Source organism: Bombina bombina, chromosome 4 (assembly GCF_027579735.1).
Source record: "Bombina bombina isolate aBomBom1 chromosome 4, aBomBom1.pri, whole genome shotgun sequence".
Lineage (NCBI taxonomy): Eukaryota > Metazoa > Chordata > Amphibia > Anura > Bombinatoridae > Bombina > Bombina bombina.
Window position 1 is genome coordinate 785,844,030 of NC_069502.1, and position 21,451 is coordinate 785,865,480.

At 37.8% G+C, this 21,451-nt stretch overlaps 1 protein-coding gene across 1 annotated transcript in view; it reads left to right on the forward strand.

Annotated features, from left to right (window-relative positions):
• The first annotated feature begins 882 nt into the window (after nucleotides 1-882).
• The window catches only part of ADSS2 (adenylosuccinate synthase 2), a 306,217-nt gene continuing 285,648 nt past the window's right edge, over nucleotides 883-21,451 (forward strand). The window contains exon 1 of the mRNA XM_053711169.1: nucleotides 883-1,276. Within this exon, the coding sequence (XP_053567144.1) occupies nucleotides 1,088-1,276 (189 nt within the window). The 5' untranslated portion in view covers nucleotides 883-1,087. The remainder of the gene's footprint in view (nucleotides 1,277-21,451) is intronic.

Sequence of the window (21,451 nt, forward strand, 5' to 3'; positions counted from 1 at the left end):
TGCTGAATGGCAGTCTTAGAGGGTGCTGAGGGGAATGCTTTACATTATGCCAGTTGCCCTGAATTTGCAAGGCAATTCCCTTATTACATGAGCACTACTTTATGCACAGCAAGGGTACAAATGAAGGAGGGAAAATATTGACAGGAACCATGACAGGAGGGCGGGCCTTTGTTTTGCCATAAGTGGGAGAGGACGTGTCATGATGCATGCCTTACAATATCTTCTGGATGTTCTGGGGGATTTCCAGAATGTGGAAGGTTAAGAGTTTTATGGGTGGGTATTGCATGGGGTCATATTTAATTAATAGGCATGTTTGTGTGGGGCATGGGTGTGTCTGAGCCAATATGGACATGGCTCAGTAAGTCCCTTCAAACCAGGACACTGAGGACTGAGAGTGGTAATGGTATGGTCATGGTGTCATTGGGCAGTTTCAGAGAGTGTCATTGGAAAAGTCACTGGAAATTGGTGGAGTAAGCTGCTGGAGAGATAGTGGGCATATCTCAAAACACATGGCAAATGTGACAGTGCTTGGCAATTAATATGTTTGGTAGTTATGTAAAGTAACAAATATGTATAAAACATTAATTAGGCTACAATTGTTACTCCTGATACTATCTGGCTTAGACAATGTTTAGTTTCTAAAACTTGGGGTATCAATTGGAAACAAAATAAGATTATATTCATTACGTGCAAAATAGTGTGCTCATTTTATTATCGTATTTCTTCAAGAAATGTGACAAGCCCAAATGGATTTCTTGAATAAACCTAATTAGATACAACAGCAATTACTAGTACTGGTATATGCTTTATTCCACTTATAAGAACTACTAAGAAATATATATATTTGCTATAAAACCAGCAGATGGCGATAAGCAAATTGTACAGATCTTAACACAAAAGAGGCGCAAAAAAAAAAAAAAAAGTACACACACAACAAGACTTGTTGAGGTGGGCAGGAGTGGGATGGGTTTAGTTCTCTCTTTTGTGTAGTTGTATTAGGTCAGGCAGCGTGAGAAGCACAGGAAGTATATTCAGTTTTACTGTGAGGCCATCCAGCTACAAGTCCCAGCAGCCGCCAGGCATCATCATGTCGTCCGATTCCACAGCAACTATCGAGCCCAGTATAACCAATGGGGGAAGCTTCTGCTCGAATTCTCATCGTTATTATGTGGGTAATAAGGTGACCGTAGTCCTCGGAGCTCAGTGGGGAGATGAAGGGAAAGGCAAAGTGGTGGATTTGCTGGCTCAGGATGCGGATATTGTATGCCGCTGTCAGGTGAGTCAAGGGCCCATTGGGGGCTATGCTGTGTGTGTGGTCGCATTTATAATAAAATAATGGTAAGATCTGAAGGGATACGTCTAACGTCATACATGTGCAGCAACATTTAATGGGCTGTCAAGTGTCTGTCTAATGCGTTTCCGCTAAATTTTACATTGTGAATATTTATTACTTGAGGCATTTTTTTAAATACATGTTTAATGTAATATATTGAGTTAAAAGTTTTGAGGTATAGTCTTACAATATGAAGTAGATTGCGTGAACGCTAATGGGGGCTACTACTGGCCTTTTACTATAAACACGTGCAAGGGGGCATGGATGGTTTGTTGGGCTCTAGCGCAGGTGTTATGATGGTAGCTTTTTAGTGGCATTGAATTATTTGCAGAAGTGTTTGAGCTTTTCTTTTGTGGCGTGTTTACACTATTTTATTTAATATCCTCATACGTAATGGCTTCCTGCCTTGAAGCAGATGAAGTTTAGCTGCATTCACCTTGACAGGGAGCAGCCATATGCTTCCTCTTCCTTCTTAGCTGCTCTATATGCAGTGTCTAGGAATCTAGTGACGCAGCCCGTAGTCAAAGAAGGCGGGAAGGGTAATAGCTCTACAACAACACCCCCTTTTTCATTTAAAACCCACCCAAAATGTCACTGCATCATAGACCAGTAGTCCAGTGACATGTCTGCTTTTTTTTTTTTGGCTATCCCATAGACGGCTAATACATGTAACATTGCGTTGCTAATGAACACCAAATAGCACAGGGAGTACTAGGAATGAACATTTTGGTTTATACTATCTTTATTTTACTCGGCTGTATACAAGTAATAGGCCAATAATAAAATGTTCTAACCTTAAAACACTTGAAGATGTGAATGTTAAAGACTAGAGCAAGGGCTCATAAAGGGTAGCTTATGCCTGTTTGAATAAAAACACTTATTCCTCATACACAGTGCTTACATTTCACAAGTATAATAGCCTGTTATGGTGCACACCCTTAATTAATACATTTATACAACACTATATGAGAAGAAAAAAGCCTCCATCTAATATTAGGCCTTTAAAAAGACAGGGAATACAGCACTCTTTATATTTATATAAAGCACATATTTATTGTTAGTTCCAATTCCAGAACTGAAACAAATCAAGCAAATATTGGTAAAGCTGAACAAATATACATATATACACAAAGTATCAAGTACTCACACATTGCATTCATTCATTCAACATACATACTGAAACACACTATGCATCAACATTGAAATCTATACCTAATCACAAAAATCTTATGTGGCCACAATGACTAGGAAATAACAGCGCTGTTACTTTAAGAAAAAAATCTTTGCAAAGATAATAAACTGCAAACAGTCCATTTCCAAAAAGTAATAATATAGTAGTGTCAAATAGTAACTTTGTTGATGAAGTCAAAATAGGTCTCCAAGCATTTGTGTCAGGAAAAGCGTTCGTATGGTGAACAGGCAAGCAGGATAATAAGCAGAAAATAAGCATACAAATGTCCTGTCCAGCTCCTTATTGCAATGCTTTTTAAGCCTTATAATAAGCGTTAATATGAGAAACCAAAATCAGCTTATATGCCACCCCTGTCTCTTGTACCAGCTGTAAGTTACTTTGTAAAAGCTGTAGAAAGAGACCTAGAAAAAGTATATGATAAGTTACTCTTTAATGACAATCTTACCCATAAGGAAAGGATTTAATAAGGGCCAAGAATATCATCATAAAGCCGGCCGATAAGGGCGGTAACCTTGTCCTTATGGATGAAAAACAATATGTGAATGAAGTAAAACGTCAGCTAAATGATAAGAAACAATATGTAAAGCTACCCTTTAATCCAATAAATAAATCGCAATCTGATCTCTTTAAGATCTTGAATGATGCTAAAATTGAAAAACTTATTAGCCTGGAAGAATTTAAATTCATGTATCCTGAACATCCGGTGACCCCGGTATTCTACACTATACCCAAATTGCACAAAAATAGGAAAAATCCACCGGGACGTCCCATAGTGTCAGGAATAGGTAGTCTAACTGAGAAAATAGGAAATTACATAGATGTTTTTCTAAGGCCCTTTTTGGTGACATTACCCTCATATGTGAAAGATACCTTAGATCTGTTAAGAAAATTGGATGGTCTAATGGTTTCAAATACAACAGTTTTGGCCTCACTTGATGTAGAGAGCCTGTATGCCTCAATTCCTCATGATATAGGAATTGGGGCAGCCAGACATTTTTTGGAGACAAGAGGTGAACTATATTCGAAACACACAGAATTTGTCGTTTAATTGTTGAGATTTGTTCTGACCCACAATGTTTTCATGTTTGACAATCAGATCTATCAACAACTTAAAGGAACCGCAGTGGGGGCGGTTTGTGCCCCCACATATGCATGCCTACATTTGGGGGCATGGGAACTAGCGGATGTTTTTGATAAACATGAGGACATTGTGGAGAAGTATGTGTATCTTTGGGTTCGGTATGTGGACGACATCCTGCTTCTGTGGGATGGCCCGGTGGATATCCTAAAAGAATTTATTGAAAAACTGAATACGAATGACAGAAATATTTTTCTAACATCTGAAATAAATGAGTGAGCTTAATTTTTTGGATATTAAAATTAAGAAACAAGGGAATATGCTTATCACAGAAAACATCAGAAAGGATACAGCCACAAACAGTATCCTTGAAGCCTCCAGTGGTCATCCTGCTAGTGTAAAAAGAGGGGTACCAACTGGACAATTCATGAGAGGAGGAATTGTTCTCTAGATAGAACATTTGAAGAACATGCTGATTTGATGCAAAACAGATTTTTGAGAAGAGGGTATTCAAAAAAGTGCATAAAAAAGCACGAGTAAGAGCAAGAAACATAAAAAGAGATAAGCTTCTATATAAGGAAAATAAACCCTTGGGAAATGAAAATACAACTGTCAGTGGGAAACATTGAGGTCCATTTTTAAAAAGAATTGGCACTATCTAATTCAAGATGAAAGGATAAAAGAAGCAGTAGGAACATACCCCCAAATGACAGCCAAAAGGGCACAAAATCTTAGATACATTGGTAAACAGTAACTATGTAAGATCTCCCTATATGGGAAACTGACTTAGTTCCCATAAAATAAAAGGCAACTCTCCATGCAGGAGATGTGTTTATTGTCCATTTATGATTAAGACAAAAACATTCAATACAGGGGAAAGAGAATTTCAGATTAAATACTTTAACAACTGTGACTCTTTTGAGGTGGTTTATCTCCTCTCTTGTTCCTGTCCAAAATTCTATGTGGGTAAAACGAAAAGACAAATCAAAGACCGCATAAGAGAACATAGAGACGACATAATCTCCCAAAGGGACACAAGTGTGGCAAGACATTTTTTGGAGTACCATGATTCAAAACCTGAAACTTTGAGGTTTGTGGGTATTGATAGGGGCATTATGTCAGGAAGAGGAGGAGACAATGATAAATGTCTCCTACAAAAAGAGACAAAATGTATGTATACACTTAAAACGCTATACCCTAGAGGCCTCAATGAAAAACTAGAATTTGCAAGCTACCTGTAAGATATAAGAACTTATGTATTTTCCTATGTTATTTCCTTTGAATATACACAAAATGAATATTAAAAAATTACATTAAGGTTTGATCTGTTGCTTTAAGATATCTAAGTATGCTCATACAGCATTAGACTAAATGTAATAGGAATTGGATATAAGAACTTACTATGCACTTCCAATACTATTTTCTTTGAAAAAAAATAAATAAAAAAAATATATATATATATATCAGCAAAGTCAAAGAAAGCACTCACTGGTCTTCAGATAAATCATCAAAATAGAATTTTATTAGTGACGTTTCGGTTACAAACAGCGTCCCTTCCTCTGACGCTGTTTGTCCCGAAACGTCACTAATAAAATTCTATTTTGATGATTTATCTGAAGACCAGTGAGTGCTTTCTTTGACTTTGCTGATGAATTTCCCTACAGAGCACCCTGGCAGCTGATGGTATTTGGCGAGAGTGCATATACCCCCTCTTGTTCTTGGATATATATATATAATTACCATTAAAGAGTTAGGTTAGATCTGTTGTTTTAACATATCTAAATATGCTCATATAACATTATACAAAATGTAATTTTGAAGGAGTGTATTTTTCAATATTGGATATTTTAAAGGTGTATGTACCTATTTAGCATCGAATATGATGCATCTAAATAAATATAGAGCTATTTGTATGTTTATTAAAAGGACATATAATAGCAAAATGGTTCTCTATGTATGGTATTGCATACAGGAATATAAGATTATACAAGTGTATTCTATCCTTAAAATGTCTATAAAGAGGAAATGGTGATATGTTCAAAAATAAGTGTTTACAAAATAAAGAGATTTTGATTCTTAGTGTGAATGCGTAAGTTTTGAATGAAAGAAAGCTTGTAACCTGTGTTTGTTTGTTTGGTGAGAGTAGCTACTCCCCCTTTTTTGTAGAAATAACAATGTAAAAGAAAGAGGAGTTTTACTCTTTAAAAGACCAGCACACAGGTTGATGGACAGCCCTGATGAAGCCCCTTTTTTGCAAAGGATTCTGGGAGAAACTAACGTTGGCTGTTTTTGCATTTGATTGTGAAGTACTCGCATGAATGCAGCTTCCACAAGGAGTTTTTCACAGAGTTGAAGAAATGAGTTCGCTGCTGTGAAGTGGAGCTACATGAATAACAGGTCTGGCGAGACTACGCTGGAAGCATTTGGAAGATAGAGGTACAGGCTAAGCAGTGTTTGTTTAAACAGACACATTGTGGTAAATTCCTGTGAAGCCCAGTTGCGGAAGGTAACGGTCCCTATATTCACAATATATGCACTATAAAGCTTAAGAAGCATTGCAATAAGGAATTGGAGATACACATGCTTATCTCCTGCTCAGTAACCTGCCTGCCTGTTTCTCATATTAACGCTTATTATAAGGCTTAAAAAGCATTGCAATAAGGAGCTGGACATTTATATGCTTATTTTCTGCTTATTATCCTGCTTGCCTGTTCACCATACTAACGCTTTTCCTGACACAAATTCTTGGAGACCTATTTTGACTTTATCAACACAAAGTTACTATTTGACACTACTATATTATTACTTTTTGGAAATGGACTGTTTTGCAGTTTTTTATTATCTTTGCAAAGATTTTTTTCCTAAAGTAACAGCGCTGTTATTTTCTAGTCGTTGTGGCCACATAAGATTTTTGTGATTAAGTATAGATTTCAATGCTGATGCATAGTGCGTTTCAGTATGTATGTTGAATGAATGTAATGTGTGAGTACTTGATACTTATTATATATATGTATATTTGTTCAGCTTTACCAATATTTGCTTGATTTGTTTCAGTTCTGGAACTGTGTAACAATAAATATGTGCTTTATATAAATATAAAGAGTGCTGTATTCCCTGTCTTTTTAAAGGCCTAATATTAGATTGAGGCTTTTTTTCTGTTGTATAAATTATGCCTGTTTGAACAATGACTGCCTATGTATATAGTTAAGCTTCAAAAGGATATTTTGAAATATATATATATATATATATATATATATATATATATATATATATATATATATATTTTTTTTTTTTTTAAAAAATTGCTACAATTTGGAATGTTGGTTGGGTTTGTAGCTACTGTATTCCATTCTTTATTTTCTTGTCTATGGTAAAGAAAATACATCTGAAGTATTCCTGCTGTTATGGTCGTAAAATGGCATGATCTTATTTATTAGAGCATGTCTTAACCCTACACTACTGTATGTATAACCCATAGAAAGGGGTAAAACACACAGAAATGCTGCTCAGCACCCGCCGAGCAATGTGGGTCCTGAGCGGAACCCACCACTGATCCAATCTGCTAGTTGCAGTGGTTAAAGGGACGGTCTACCATAGACTTGTTATTGTTTTAAAAGATAGGTAATCCCTTTTATTACCCATTCTCCAGTTTTTCACAACCAGCCCCCTGATCACATGACTGTGCATTATCTATTGTCTTGCAGTTAGCATTGTGTTGGGCTAAATCTTAAATAACTCCCTGTGCCTGTACACAGTGTTGTCTATATGGCCCACGTGTACTTTGTCTCTTTGTGTTGAAAAGGAATTTAAAAAGCTCAAGGTTTTAGAAATTAGCACATGAGTCTGCCTATGTTTAGTTTAAACTAAGTAAATAAAAGTAAATTGGAAAGTTGATTAAAATTACATGTCCTATCTGAATAAAAGCTTAATTTTGACTAGATTGTCCCTTTAAAGGGTTACTAAACCCATTTTTTTTTCTTCATGATTCACACAGAGCATGCAATTTTAAGCAGCTTTCTAATTTACTCCTATTATCATTTTTTCTTCTTTTGCTATCTTTATTTGAAAATCAGGAAAGTAAGCTTAGGAGCCAGTCCATTTTAGGCTCAGCACCTGGGTAGCGCTTTCTGATTGGATAAATGTAGCCACCAATCAGCAATGGCTACCCAGGTGCTGAACCAAAAATGAGCAGGCTCCTAAGCTTAGATTCCTGCTTTTTCAAATAGATACAAAGGGAACGAAGAAAAATTGATAATAGGAGTAAATTAGAAAGTTGCTTAAAATTGCATGTTCTATCTGAATAATGAAAGAATACATTTTGGGTTAAGTGTCCTTTTGACCCTACTCTACACTACTGTGTGTGTTTAATTGTCTTAAAATTACATGCTCTTTACAAATTAGAGCATGTCATTTTTTGATTATGGAGCTTGAATCAAACCAGCTTGTATCATGATGTGCTGGTCTGTTCCTTTTGTTAATGTATTTTTCTTATCTCTAGTGCTGCTACAAATTCACAGCTGCCATGGTATCTTAGGATCTCATTTTTAAAGGGGTTTATGAGCTCACGCACGTACACTCAACATTATGTGGCCATTCACTTTTGTATCTTGGAAGGCCAAGTGCTCATCAATACTGAACAAGCTCTACTATTTTATCTTCACCATGCACTTAAAGGGATATTCCAGCCAAAATTGAAAACCCTGTGGGTGCATTTCGGTATTGAACAGAAGCAATTTTGTAATATACATGTATTAGCAAAAATACTTCTAATAAAAGCTATAGCTGTTTCAAAAGTGTATTTAAGTATGCACCGTGCACCAGCATTTTAAACACTGCACTAGATCAGTGAGCCTAAGGTGATTGTATCGTCTGGTACTGACCCAATTTGTTAATTGCTGACATGATACACACCCCAGTGATGATCTCAGCAGCTACATTATTTAAAATGTGGGTGCAGTGACAATATCTAGCAATGCTTCACATGCACGTGCAGAGAAAAATGTTAACACTAAAACAGTGATAACTTTTACTAGAAGTATTTTTGCTAATACATGTTTGTTGCAAATATGTTTCTACTCAAAGGTATAATCTATGTGCATTTACATTTTGACTGGAATGTCCCTTTAACCCCTTCGCTACCGGGACTTTCAGAGAAGAACTTGCCCAAAATACCGGAGATTTTTTTTAGCATTTTTGCTAAAATGCTGAAACAGAAATAGAGCCTTGTTTTCTTATGTATAATGTACATAACCCAAGGTAATGATCTAGTCCCATTTTGTTATATTTAATTCCAACATTTCACCTCCAAATGCTAGTACTTAATTTTTTTTTTACATACTGCTTGTGCAATCATGGCGCACATGATTGTATAAAAGCTTCTGTGGGATCCCCTTTGTTCAGAAATAGCAGACATACATGGCTTTGCCTTTTGCTAATTAAAAGGCCGCTAATTGCTGCTGCGCACCACACTTCTATTATTCCTGGCAGCGAAGGGGTAAATCGGGTTGCTTGTGAGGTTAATTTTAGCTTTAGTGTAGATCACTAGTTTTCAAACCTCCCCAACAGTCCAGTTTTTCAGTATTACCTTGGACGAGAGCAGGTAAAATAACCTGTTAAATGTTTGTTAATCAGCTGATTATTTCAACTGCGCTCCAGTTCAGAAATCCTCAAAATGTGGCCCGTTAGGGAGGCCTGATTACAGATTTGAAAACCATTGGTGTAGAAATGTACCCCCCTACTTGACACCTCCCATCCCCTGATCCCTCCCAAAAAGCTCTCTTCTCTCCCTCACTCCCCCACTGGTTACCATAATCTAAGGTAATGACTATCTGCCAATATGTAATTTAGTTTATTTATTTTGTATGTATTCTGCAGTGTAGTAATCCTCCTCCTGCTTGCTGCCGTCTTTAGTACTGGCAGCTTTCTGCCAGTACCACTGGCAATAGTTTTCTAGGGACCCCCACCTTTTTATTTTTTTATTTATACATTGTAGGGTACCGATCATGCTCCGGTTCCATATTCAGGCAGTTGCCTTTAGCTCAGGAACTCCAGCTCTCGGCTGTAACTTTTTTTTTGTTTTGTTCTTGTGCCAACTTAGACATGTTGACTGATTGCTCACTGGCTAATAGGAAAACACTCACCATTATATTAGTGGACAGCAGCAAGCCCCCTCCGTACTGGGATATCTGTTTTTCAAAGAAAAGTTAATACATTTTAATATGCACTCTTTTAGAGGTAACAACAAAAAGTTTATTTTTGTGGACGTTTAAGACAACGTATTCTTAACCCCTTCATGCCGTTGGGACGTTCTATGCTGTCCTAATAGTGCTGGTCTTTAATGCTGTTAGAACTTCATGGAGCGTCTGACCTTATATGGTGTCCTACTTCTTCCCCCTTTGACGCAGTCAAGAATTGGCCTGGCAGGCGTGCCTAGTATCGTAAGCAGTTTCCCATGATCCAATCCTAGCCTTATAATCACGCAATCGCATCAACAATTTTAACACTATTGTGCTGGCACAAAGGGGTTAATGTTTAATGTTCACAACCATGCCTAGTTAGTGTTTTATATCCCACATTTAAAAAAAAAAAAAAAAAACTAGAACAGTCCAAGGGCATCATTTAGAAACCACTTTGGAGCCCGAGCGTTGCACATGCTCATGGGAGCGTGCCTAAAAATGCTAGCTTTTTATAAGCATATTATTAAGGTTATTCCCTGCCTCCCTCTAGTCATGTTGAAATATGTCTTTCACTACCTTCCAGTGCTACCGTGTTTGCACATGTGCAGTAACTCCTTCAGATACAGTATAACCTCAGTTGCATAATGGCAGCACCCATGATTAAAGGGATGTGCATGAAATGTATTTAGTGTCCTATTTAAGACTTCTACTACTTAACCACTATACCACCTCTAGGGTGGTGGAGTTAAATCATCCTGGTCAAAATTGAGGATGATTGACAATCTCTGCAGGGGCATTGCAAGCAGTGCTGGGTGGAAAATGTTTCCAGACGGGAGCCTTGTCTGTCAGGTATTTGATAAATGGTGGCATATATGTGTATATGGCTGGAGAAAGCCAGAACATACAGGCTCCAGAAATGTAGCCTCTGGCTCAGTTTGAATATGCTTTATATGAATGCGTCACGTTTACTTCTGGCATAACAAACAATCGTCTGTAGCATTTAACCTTATTTGGGCACCTCTTATGGCTGAATTCAGTGCATAGCAACATATAATTTCACTGTAATTTTAGCATTTGCATTTTCATTTATTTTTATCTAAGGATTATACTACGTCATTCCACTAAAGACATATATAAACATTCTGGTATACATGTAGACATATGAATGATACTCTTATAGTTTTTCTATATATGTTTTTATATATATATTTTTTGTATATATAAAATACAAATAACATATCTGCTTGTGCAACCTTTTTTTTTTTTTATCCTGTAGTCTTGCATGAGACACGTGAAGGATTTTTGCGAATGTAAAAATTGTCCTTAAGCTTGTGCATGAACAATTCTCTGACCTGTGTAGGTAACATGGAGGTTTGAATACAAGTGTATTTACATGTTTGAGGTTCATTTCAGTAACATTCTGTGATTGCCTCTTATACATGGTTTAAACTACTCCCTCCCAGGTTGCAGCTATTAAACAGTTTGCTCAAGCAACCAAAATAACAAAACAAAGCTTTAAACCTGCACTGTTCGGTTTAATTATAATTTAGTAAAAGTGCAAAAAAAAAAATGTTCTGATTTGTTAAAGGATTTTATATTGGATTAGTATATGCATATAGCTATCTGTTTAACCTCAAAAATATAGTTATAGTCAACTCTAGTCTAGAGCAGCAATGCATTACTGGGACCTAGGTGAAAATATCTAGTTAGCCAATAACGATGCATATGTCATTAGCCACCAATCGCCAGCTAGTTCCCAGGAAGGCATTGTTGCCCCTGATCCTGTTCAGCTTCATTTTTAATCAGAATGCCAAAGAATAAAGTATATTTGATACATAAACTAATTGAAAAGTCTCCTAAAATTGCATACTTTATTTAAACCATGATTTATTTATTTTTCTTAAAGGGACACTGAACCCAATTTTTTTTCTTTCCTGATTCAGAAAGAGTATGCAATTTTAAGCAACTTTCTAATTTATTCCTATTATCAATTTTTCTTCGTGCTCTTGCTATCTTTATTTGAAATAAAAGCCATCTAAGCTTTTTTGGGTTAAGACTCTGGACAGCACTTTTTGATTGTTGGATGGATTTTTTCCACCAATCAGCAAGGACAACCCAGGTTGTTCACCAAAATGGGCCGGCATCTAAACTTAGATTCTTGCATTTCAAATAAAGATACCAAGAGAATAAAGAAAATTTGATAATACGAGTAAATTAAATGTAACTTATACACTATAGTCAAAATTAAACTTTCATGATTCAGAGCATACAATTTTTAAACAACTTTCCAATTTACTTCCATTATCAGTTTGTGCTCAGTCTTTTTTTTTTTTTTTTTTAAAGCTTTATTGAAGTTTTGATAAACTTACAGAATACAAGCAGTTATACAGCTCATTAAACTTCACATGCACGAATAAAAACAGTACAATTCACCGAGCAGCAAAGTGTGATTACGTCAATTCAAAAACAGGATATTGCATTCATGGTAATTATAATTATTAGTGATCATATAAGACCTTTGGTGACAATATCAAGTGAGTGGCCACATTTGTTATCACTACAAACCAAACAGGGTTATACATGCTATGACTCATGCACGTGGCATGATCTATAAGTCTGATAAATGTCTATCCGCTCCAGAAGTCCAGTAGACTTATATGTCAATAGCTTTGTACCTTGAAACACTTTGCAGAAAAACATAATCATGAACAGAATCATAGAAAAGAGAGAAAGAAAACAACAACAAAAAGAAAAGGAAAACAAACAAGTAAAAAGGAAAAAAACACAGGTTACAAATCTCAGCAAATAATATCAAATAATTTGCCATGGGTCTACCGACAGATTCTCTAATAAACGGTGTTAGAGTTTCACTCATCATGGGCAAATCCTATAGAGGGAAGCCATTTGCATCTTAAATTTTAACTTTATCTGTTAGTCACCTCCTGTGCATATATATATATATATATATATATATATATATACTGCTCCCAGAGAAATATCATATCATGATAAACATTCAGATTGCCCATTCTAAGATAATGTAGCCTCTCCAAAATTAATGTGTTCTTGACTAGGTCAATCCAATTGCTAAGTGTTGGCGCGTGTACTTTCTTCCAAAATCTTGCTATGAGTCTTTTTTTGCTGCATTTATTAATATGTGATAAAGACCCTTCCTAATCCCGCAACAGATTCCTGGAGTAGCATTAAACAAAATTCCCTCCGGTGAGGGTGGCAGGTCGGCCCCAATAATTTTACTGATTTGTTGGTATATCTGTACCCAGAAAGTGTGTATTATCCCGCATTCCCACCATATGTGAAACATTGTACCTTCTCGGTTACATCCCCTCCAGCATCTGTTGCTGGCGCTATTGAACATGTGTTTTAATTTACAGGGGGTGAGATACCATCGGGTAAGGATTTTGATATTCGTTTCAAGTGCTGTTGCTGAATGTGCTGACTTAGCTGTTGCCTGAAACCATGTGGTCCACTGTTTACTGGGGTATTCCCTTCCCATCTCAGCTTCCCATCTATGTGTGTAGTTTGGCTTAGCCGGGATATATGACTTAAGTATGTCTCTATACATAGTAGAGATTACTTTTTTAGGGTGGTGGGGTTGTATGCATATTTTTTCAAATGTTGTAAGTGGTCTAGTCATATCCTGCTTACTTTTATGTGTGGATACAAAATGACGTACCTGGTGGTAGATGAACCAGGATTGAAAGAGGTTGTGACCTTGTGCCAGTAGAGTATCTTTTTTTGCTAATCTGCCACCTTCCATTAGTAGATATATTGGAATATGATCCAGTAATCTAGGTGTTGGGACTGGGTCTAGTTTTTTCTCTAGCCGATGTAACAAGAGTTCCTCGTTTGGATATAGTGTAGTTAGGGGTGAGTAATTTGAAGTTATGTATCTACTTTTATTGCGTATTTTAAGCCAATCGGACCATGTTTCTTTGATGATAGGGAAGTCTTCTATTTTGTCTATGGGAGGTTTTTGGGGTGCCCAACACATTGCACCTAGCTGTGGAACTCCCAGCAATTGGGATTCTAGATGGACCCCTCTCTTATAGGAGTCACCCCCCTGTCTGCACCACTCAACAACCATGTTCTCGGCAATCAACAATTTATAAAAGTATAGGTTTGGTACCCCCAACCCACCGTCTTCTCTATGCCTATAAAGCGTATTCTTAGCTAACCTTGGTGGCCTTCTATGCCATATATATGTATCTATGATCGCTTGCATTTTACTGATATCTACTGCAACTCCTGGTATTGGCAATGTCTGCATGACATATAAGGCTTTCGGCAACAATGTCATTTTCGCCGCAGCAATTCTTCCAAGCCAAGATATATGTGTTTTCGGCAACCAGGAGGATGCTAAATGCTCAAATTCCCCCACCAAGCGACCATAATTTAATTTTCGCAAGGTTGTAGGATCCTGAGTCAGAAAAATCCCCAGGTATTTCAACGCCTGATTCTGTATTCTGTAGGGGAACTCCATTTTTTTTTTAATATTTAAAATTTTTATTGAGATATTCAAAAAAAGACAACAAAGAACATACAGGTCAAGTTTTAGAATACAGGGGCTGAAACAAAGTGAGAATTATACAAGCCCATTGGTCATGAAATTACCCTGTGTTTACAGGGGAACCCATTTTTAATTGCCAAAAGTTCTGCATCTGAAAGGTTTATCGGGTATAATTCCGATTTGTTTGCATTTATCAGAAAATTTGCAACAGCCCCGTATTTCTCCAACTCTACTTGTACGCTATGGAGGGACTGTAGTGGATCTGTTAATGTCATAAGTATATCATCGGCAAACATTGCCAACTTGTATGTCTGCTCCTGTCAGCCTGTGGAAGGTAATCTCACCCCTGTAAAGGAGAGAGGGAATTTTTAGGACCACAACTGCAGGTTTAGGAGTGTTGTGAATGTATCAGTGATTCTGTGTAAGTGAGGGAAGGCAGCAAGGATCAGAATCATTAGATACAGTTCACTTTAATATAAGGATAGGAGTGACAATGGCTGAGACCTCAGAGCATATAGCCCCACTCAGTATTGACAAACTGGTTCCCACATATAAACAACAAGCAATTGCAAGTTAAAGTTTTAGACATACCATATCTAATCATAGGTGGCAGCAGACATAGTGTACAACTTAAGGCAACAAATAGGGTTAATGAGATTTATGCAGCAATTAGGTGTTGAATCTGAACTCTTAAGAATATAGGTTGAATAGAGCATTTACATATGAAGGCAACCTAACTAAGATTCTGAGACATGTCAGGAGTAATTGCTGAATGATCGTAAGTTACTTCGGTATGAGTTTGAAGGAAGCGCTTTTGAGACTTACTAGTAAAAGTAAAGGGTGAGGTCTGTCCGGACAGAGCGAAGTTCCCCTGCAGAGTTTGGGGAAATTGCAGCGTGTGCGATGGCGTGTGACGTCACAGCTTGCCGGTTCCGGTCCTGTGTTTGGTAGAGAGGTGAGCCGCGTCTGTCTCTAAAGTTGCAAGCAGGTTAGAGGGTGAGAAGCTGGATTCAACAATCAAGCAATTTGGTATGAGTAGGAGGGAAATTTAAACTGCTTGTTGGGGAGGAGTTATGTAAGTGTGAAAAGACACAGCTATACAAAGGATAAGGCAAAGAACTTAGTCAATTATTACAGGACCCCCCCCCCCCAAAGATCAACTCCGGGGATCGAGTCCAGGACGATCAGGATAACGTTCATGGAACCTGGCCACCAACCGGGGGGCAGAGAGATTGGAAGCCGGTTCCCAGGAGTCCTCCGAATCAGGGTAGCCCTTCCAATGGACCAGATACTGAAGCTGCCCACGAAAACGTCGGGAGTCCAAGACATCTTGTACCTCATACTCCAGGGTGGTATCCTGTAGATGAGGAAGTAAAGGAATAGAAGGATCATGGTGACGAAGTTGTCTATAAGGCTTGAGGAGAGACACATGAAAGGTAGGATGGGATTTCAGATTTGCTGGTAATGCAAGAGTAACAGCGTTCATATTCACAATTTTTATGATGGGAAATGGTCCAATGAAGTTTGAAGATAATTTCCTGGAAGGAAGGGGTAAATGTAGATTACGTGTTGATAACCAAACGTAGTCACCTACACTATATTTAGGCGAGGAAATCCTTTTTTTATCATAATGGAATTTATAGCGATCCTTGGCGATGCGGATATTTTCAGCAGTTAGTGAAAAAGATTCACTAATAGTGTTGATGAGGTCATTCACAACAGGACAACTGTTGCTGTCCATAGAATCCCATTCAAAAGAAGGATGGAAACCATAATTAATGAAGAATGGTGTGAACTTTGTAGAGGAATGGATGGAATTGTTGAAGGCGAATTCTGCGTATGGTAGTAGTTGTGTCCAGGTATCTTGTTTAGCTGAAATGAAACATCTTAAATATTGTTCTATGCACTGGTTTGTCCTATCAGTCTGGCCATTAGTTTGGGGATGGAAAGAGGTACTGAGACGTCTAGAAATACCCAATGAGTGACAAAGTTGTTTCCAGAATTGGCTGGTGAATTGAGTTCCCCTATCTGAGGTAATACTATTAGGGAGTCCGTGATACTTGAATATATGATGTATCATTAAGGAAATGGTTTCAGAAGAAGTTGGCAGCTTATGGTAGGGCACGAAATGTGCCATTTTACTAAATAGGTCTACGACTACTAATATGGTGTTATTCCCTTCAGAAATAGGTAGGTCGACTATGTAGTCAATTGCTATGTCCTTCCAAGGACGGTCAGGAGTTGGTAATGGGATCAATTTCCCGTAAGGGGGAGTCCTCCCTTTTTTTGTAGTTTCGCAGATTAAGCAGGTTTTAACGTAATCCTCAACATCAGAGAGGCAGGTAGGCCACCAAAAGAATCTGGAGACTAATTCTTGAGTTTTCTTTATGCCCATGTGTCCAGCAGATGGAGAATCATGTAAAGTTTTTAAGACTGTTGTTCTGAGACTGTTGGGTACATAGATTTGTTGTTGATAATAATACAACCCATCCGAGTGTAAATCCAAGACCTGTAATGGTTTATTGGAGTCAGCCTGTTGTGCTGATTTGAACTGAATGTTTTGTTCTGTAGTTAAAGCTAAGAATCTGTCAAGAGGAATTAAAGGTGAAAGGTTTGGATGTGACACTTGGTCCACCAAGTGTCTTGAAAGGGCATCAGCCTTCTTGTTCTTGTTTGCAGGACGGTAGGTGATAAGATAATTAAATCTAGCCAAGAATAGGTTCCATCGGACCTGTCGTGCGCTAAGAGTCCTATTAGATTGTAGGTATTCTAGATTTTTGTGATCCGTGTAAATCAAGATTGGAAGAAGGGTCCCTTCTAGAAGGTGTCTCCATTGTTCCAATGATGTTTTGATTGCTAACAGTTCTTTATCACCTATTGGATAGTTTATTTCAGCTGAATTAAGAATACGTGAATAGAAGGCAACAGGATGCAGAGGATCTTTTGGAGTCTGCCTCTGTGAGAGAATTGCCCCCAAAGCATAATTAGATGCATCTACTTCCAAGATGTACTGCAACTCAGAATTAGGGAATTGGAGGATAGGGGCCGTAGTGAAAGCTTTTTTTAAAAAATTGAATATTCCTTCTAAATCATCGTTCCATTTGAAGTGTGTGTCAGATTTGGTCAAGTTAGTTAATGGTCTAGTCAAGTCAGCAAAATTTTTAATAAACTTTCTGTAGAAATTGGCGAAACCCATGAACCTTTGTATATCCTTTTTACTTTTTGGGGAAGGCCAATTTTGAATTACCGATATCTTATCATTATCCATCTGGATACCTTGGGGTGATACAATATAACCTAGAAATTTAATTTCTTTGGAGTGAAATAAGCATTTTTCTAGTTTAACATAAAGAGAGTTCTCTCGTAACCGTGTTAATACTAGGGTGACATGTTTGATGTGTTCAGTAAGTGAGGTAGAGAATATGAGTATGTCATCCAGGTATATTACCATAAATAAATCCAAAAAATCCTTGAAGATATCATTTATGAAATACTGAAAGGTAGCCGGGGCATTACAGAGGCCAAATGGCATCACAGTATATTCAAAAAGGCCATAACGTGTACGGAATGCTGTAAGCCATTCATGACCCTCCTTTATTCGTACCAAGTTGTAAGCCCCTCTAAGATCCAATTTAGTGTATATGGTAGCATTTTGTAATCTATCAAGGAGTTGAGGAATTAAAGGTAGTGGATAGCGGTTTTTTATCGTACGCTTGTTTAACTCTCTGTAATCGATAATGGGTCTTAGGGATTGATCTTTGTTTTTAACAAAAAAAATACCAGCCCCAGCTGGGGAGGTGGAAGGACGTATAAAGCCTTTCTTCAAATTATCTGCCAAATAAGTTTTTAGATGTTGTAACTCAGGATCAGAGAGGGGAAATATATGGCCGTAAGGTATATCAACACCTGGTAGGAGATCTATAGGGCAGTCATAAACCCTATGAGGGGGTAGATTCTCTGATTCTTTTTTGTCAAAGACATCAGCGAATGTTATGTATTCCTTGGGGATTTGTAAAGGAACATCAAGTAAAATTTGTTCATGATGGAGACACAAATTTTTACAATAAGGAGAATCAAAGATGACATGTGAAGTTGACCATTGTATAGTGGGATCGTGTTGTTTAAAACCAACTGATACCAAGTATAATGGGATATAGAGGTGAGGGTATAACATCAAAAGTAAGAAATTCTGTGTGTTGGTCATGTGTGGTGAGCCTTAAAGGTATGGTGTGGTATAAGATGGGTCCTGATGTAATTTCCTTACCATCAATAAAACGAAGTATACTAGGCACCATTTTCTTAACTAGTGGAATTTTATTTACAATAGTGAATTGGTAATCTATATAATTGTGGCTGGCACCAGAGTCAAGGATTGCTTGTGAGTTGAGTCTTTGCTGATCCCACTGTAATAAGATAGGAAGGGAGCAATGATTAGATTGTGGTTGTTTAGCGGATAAACATATACTTGTGGTGTTCATCTTACCCTTCCTACGCTGTAATTGAGAGCAGTCCTTTACAGAGTGATCGATCCCTCCACAGTACATACAGAGATCTAAAGCTTTTCTTCTTAATTTTTCCTGTAGTGTTAATGGACCTCTGATGAAACCGAGTTCCATAGTGATTTCAGAGGCTTTTGTAGTTGTCTTAGGTGGATGTAGAGTAGTAACTGTTTGTTTGGTGGATGTTTCTAAGTGTGACTTTTCTGAGCGTCTCTCTCTGATGCGTCTATCTAATGTGATGCTAGCATCTATTAGGAGTTCTAAAGTCTCTGGGAGGGGTTGTCTAGCTAGCTCATCCTTGAGAGTATCTGAGAGGCCTAGGCGGAATTGATTGCGCAAGGAAAGGTCATTCCACTGTGTATCAGGGGACCATTTCTTAAACTCTGCGATGTAGTCCTCCACAGGCCTTTTATGTTGTCTCAGAGACCTCATTGCTGTCTCAGCAGACAGCTGTTTGTAGGGATCATCATATAGCTGTCCCATTGCTTTAAAAAACTGATCAAATGAGTACAGCAATGGGTCATTGGTTTCAAAAAACAAATTTGCCCATATACGTGGTTCACCACGTAGATAGGAAATTGTGGTGAGAACCTTCAAATGATCATTGAAGTATGTTTTGGGTTTTAATTTGAAATATAAGGAACATGAGTTTTTGAATTCCCTAAATTCTGAACGAATACCACTAAATGTTTGTGGAGGATTAGGTTGAGGTTCACTAGAACTAATATGTGTAGTGAGGGTATCAATTTTTTCATTGATGTATTGCTTTAAGGCAGAGTTTTCTAATTGTAGTGTATTTAACCCTGTTGTAAGGTTATCTACAGTTTGAGTTAATTTCTCTACATGAGATAATAAGGCTGCTGGGTCCATGGTAAGGCTTGATTGTTATTGTATTGTCAGCCTGTGGAAGGTAATCTCACCCCTGTAAAGGAGAGAGGGAATTTTTAGGACCACAACTGCAGGTTTAGGAGTGTTGTGAATGTATCAGTGATTCTGTGTAAGTGAGGGAAGGCAGCAAGGATCAGAATCATTAGATACAGTTCACTTTAATATAAGGATAGGAGTGACAATGGCTGAGACCTCAGAGCATATAGCCCCACTCAGTATTGACAAACTGGTTCCCACATATAAACAACAAGCAATTGCAAGTTAAAGTTTTAGACATACCATATCTAATCATAGGTGGCAGCAGACATAGTGTACAACTTAAGGCAACAAATAGGGTTAATGAGATTTATGCAGCAATTAGGTGTTGAATCTGAACTCTTAAGAATATAGGTTGAATAGAGCATTTACATATGAAGGCAACCTAACTAAGATTCTGAGACATGTCAGGAGTAATTGCTGAATGATCGTAAGTTACTTCGGTATGAGTTTGAAGGAAGCGCTTTTGAGACTTACTAGTAAAAGTAAAGGGTGAGGTCTGTCCGGACAGAGCGAAGTTCCCCTGCAGAGTTTGGGGAAATTGCAGCGTGTGCGATGGCGTGTGACGTCACAGCTTGCCGGTTCCGGTCCTGTGTTTGGTAGAGAGGTGAGCCGCGTCTGTCTCTAAAGTTGCAAGCAGGTTAGAGGGTGAGAAGCTGGATTCAACAATCAAGCAATTTGGTATGAGTAGGAGGGAAATTTAAACTGCTTGTTGGGGAGGAGTTATGTAAGTGTGAAAAGACACAGCTATACAAAGGATAAGGCAAAGAACTTAGTCAATTATTACAGCTCCTGGATAGTGATACCTTTTGATTCTAGAATGATCACGTAATTTTATGGCCAGTGGTTCCAAAGACAATATAAAGAGAATGGGGGATAGTGGGCAGCCTTGTCTCGTTCCGTTCCGAATTTCTAGGTGATCAGTTAAAACCCCATTTACCCGTATTTGGGCCGATGGGGTGGAGTATAGGGCAAAAACTTTCTCAATAATTTTCGTGGGGAAGCCAAATTCTTTTAGGGTGGATGATAGAAAGGTCCAGTCTAATCTATCAAATGCTTTTTCAGCATCAGTTGAAAGATATATTGTGGGTATTTTATGTTTTTAATATATTCCATCAAATTTAATACTCTACATACATTGTCTTTGGCTTCCCTCTGCGGGACAAACCCAACCTGATCTTGGTGTATTAACCTTGGAGGACTCTATTTATTCTATTGGCTAAGATTTTGGAGTATAGTTTAAGATCCACGTTCAGTAAAGATATTGGCCTAAAGTTAGCTGGGGTGTCTGGTTTTTTGCCAGGCTTGGGCAGAACAGATATATGGGCCTGAAGCATTGTCTCGGGGAAAACTACCGAATCCGATATCTGATTAAACAAATTGAGTAAATATGGGGTGAGTTGGTTAAAATTTTTATAGTATCTATTGCTGAAGCCATCCGGGGCCTTTTCCGGCTTTAGATCCCCAATGGCCTCTAGAATCTCCCTACTGGAGATTTGGGCTTCTAGCAAAGCCACATCCTCATCCGTTAGTTTGGGAAGATTTATGCCCTCTAAATATTTTTCGCATTCTGCTTGATGCAGGGTTGGCGATCTATTAGGGAACAAGTTATATAATCTGTGATAGAATTTTCTAAAGGTTTCCCCAATGGATTTTGTATCCTCAATAATAGTATTGGGAGGTGACTTGAGAGAGTGAACATATGAGTTGGCATTTTGTTT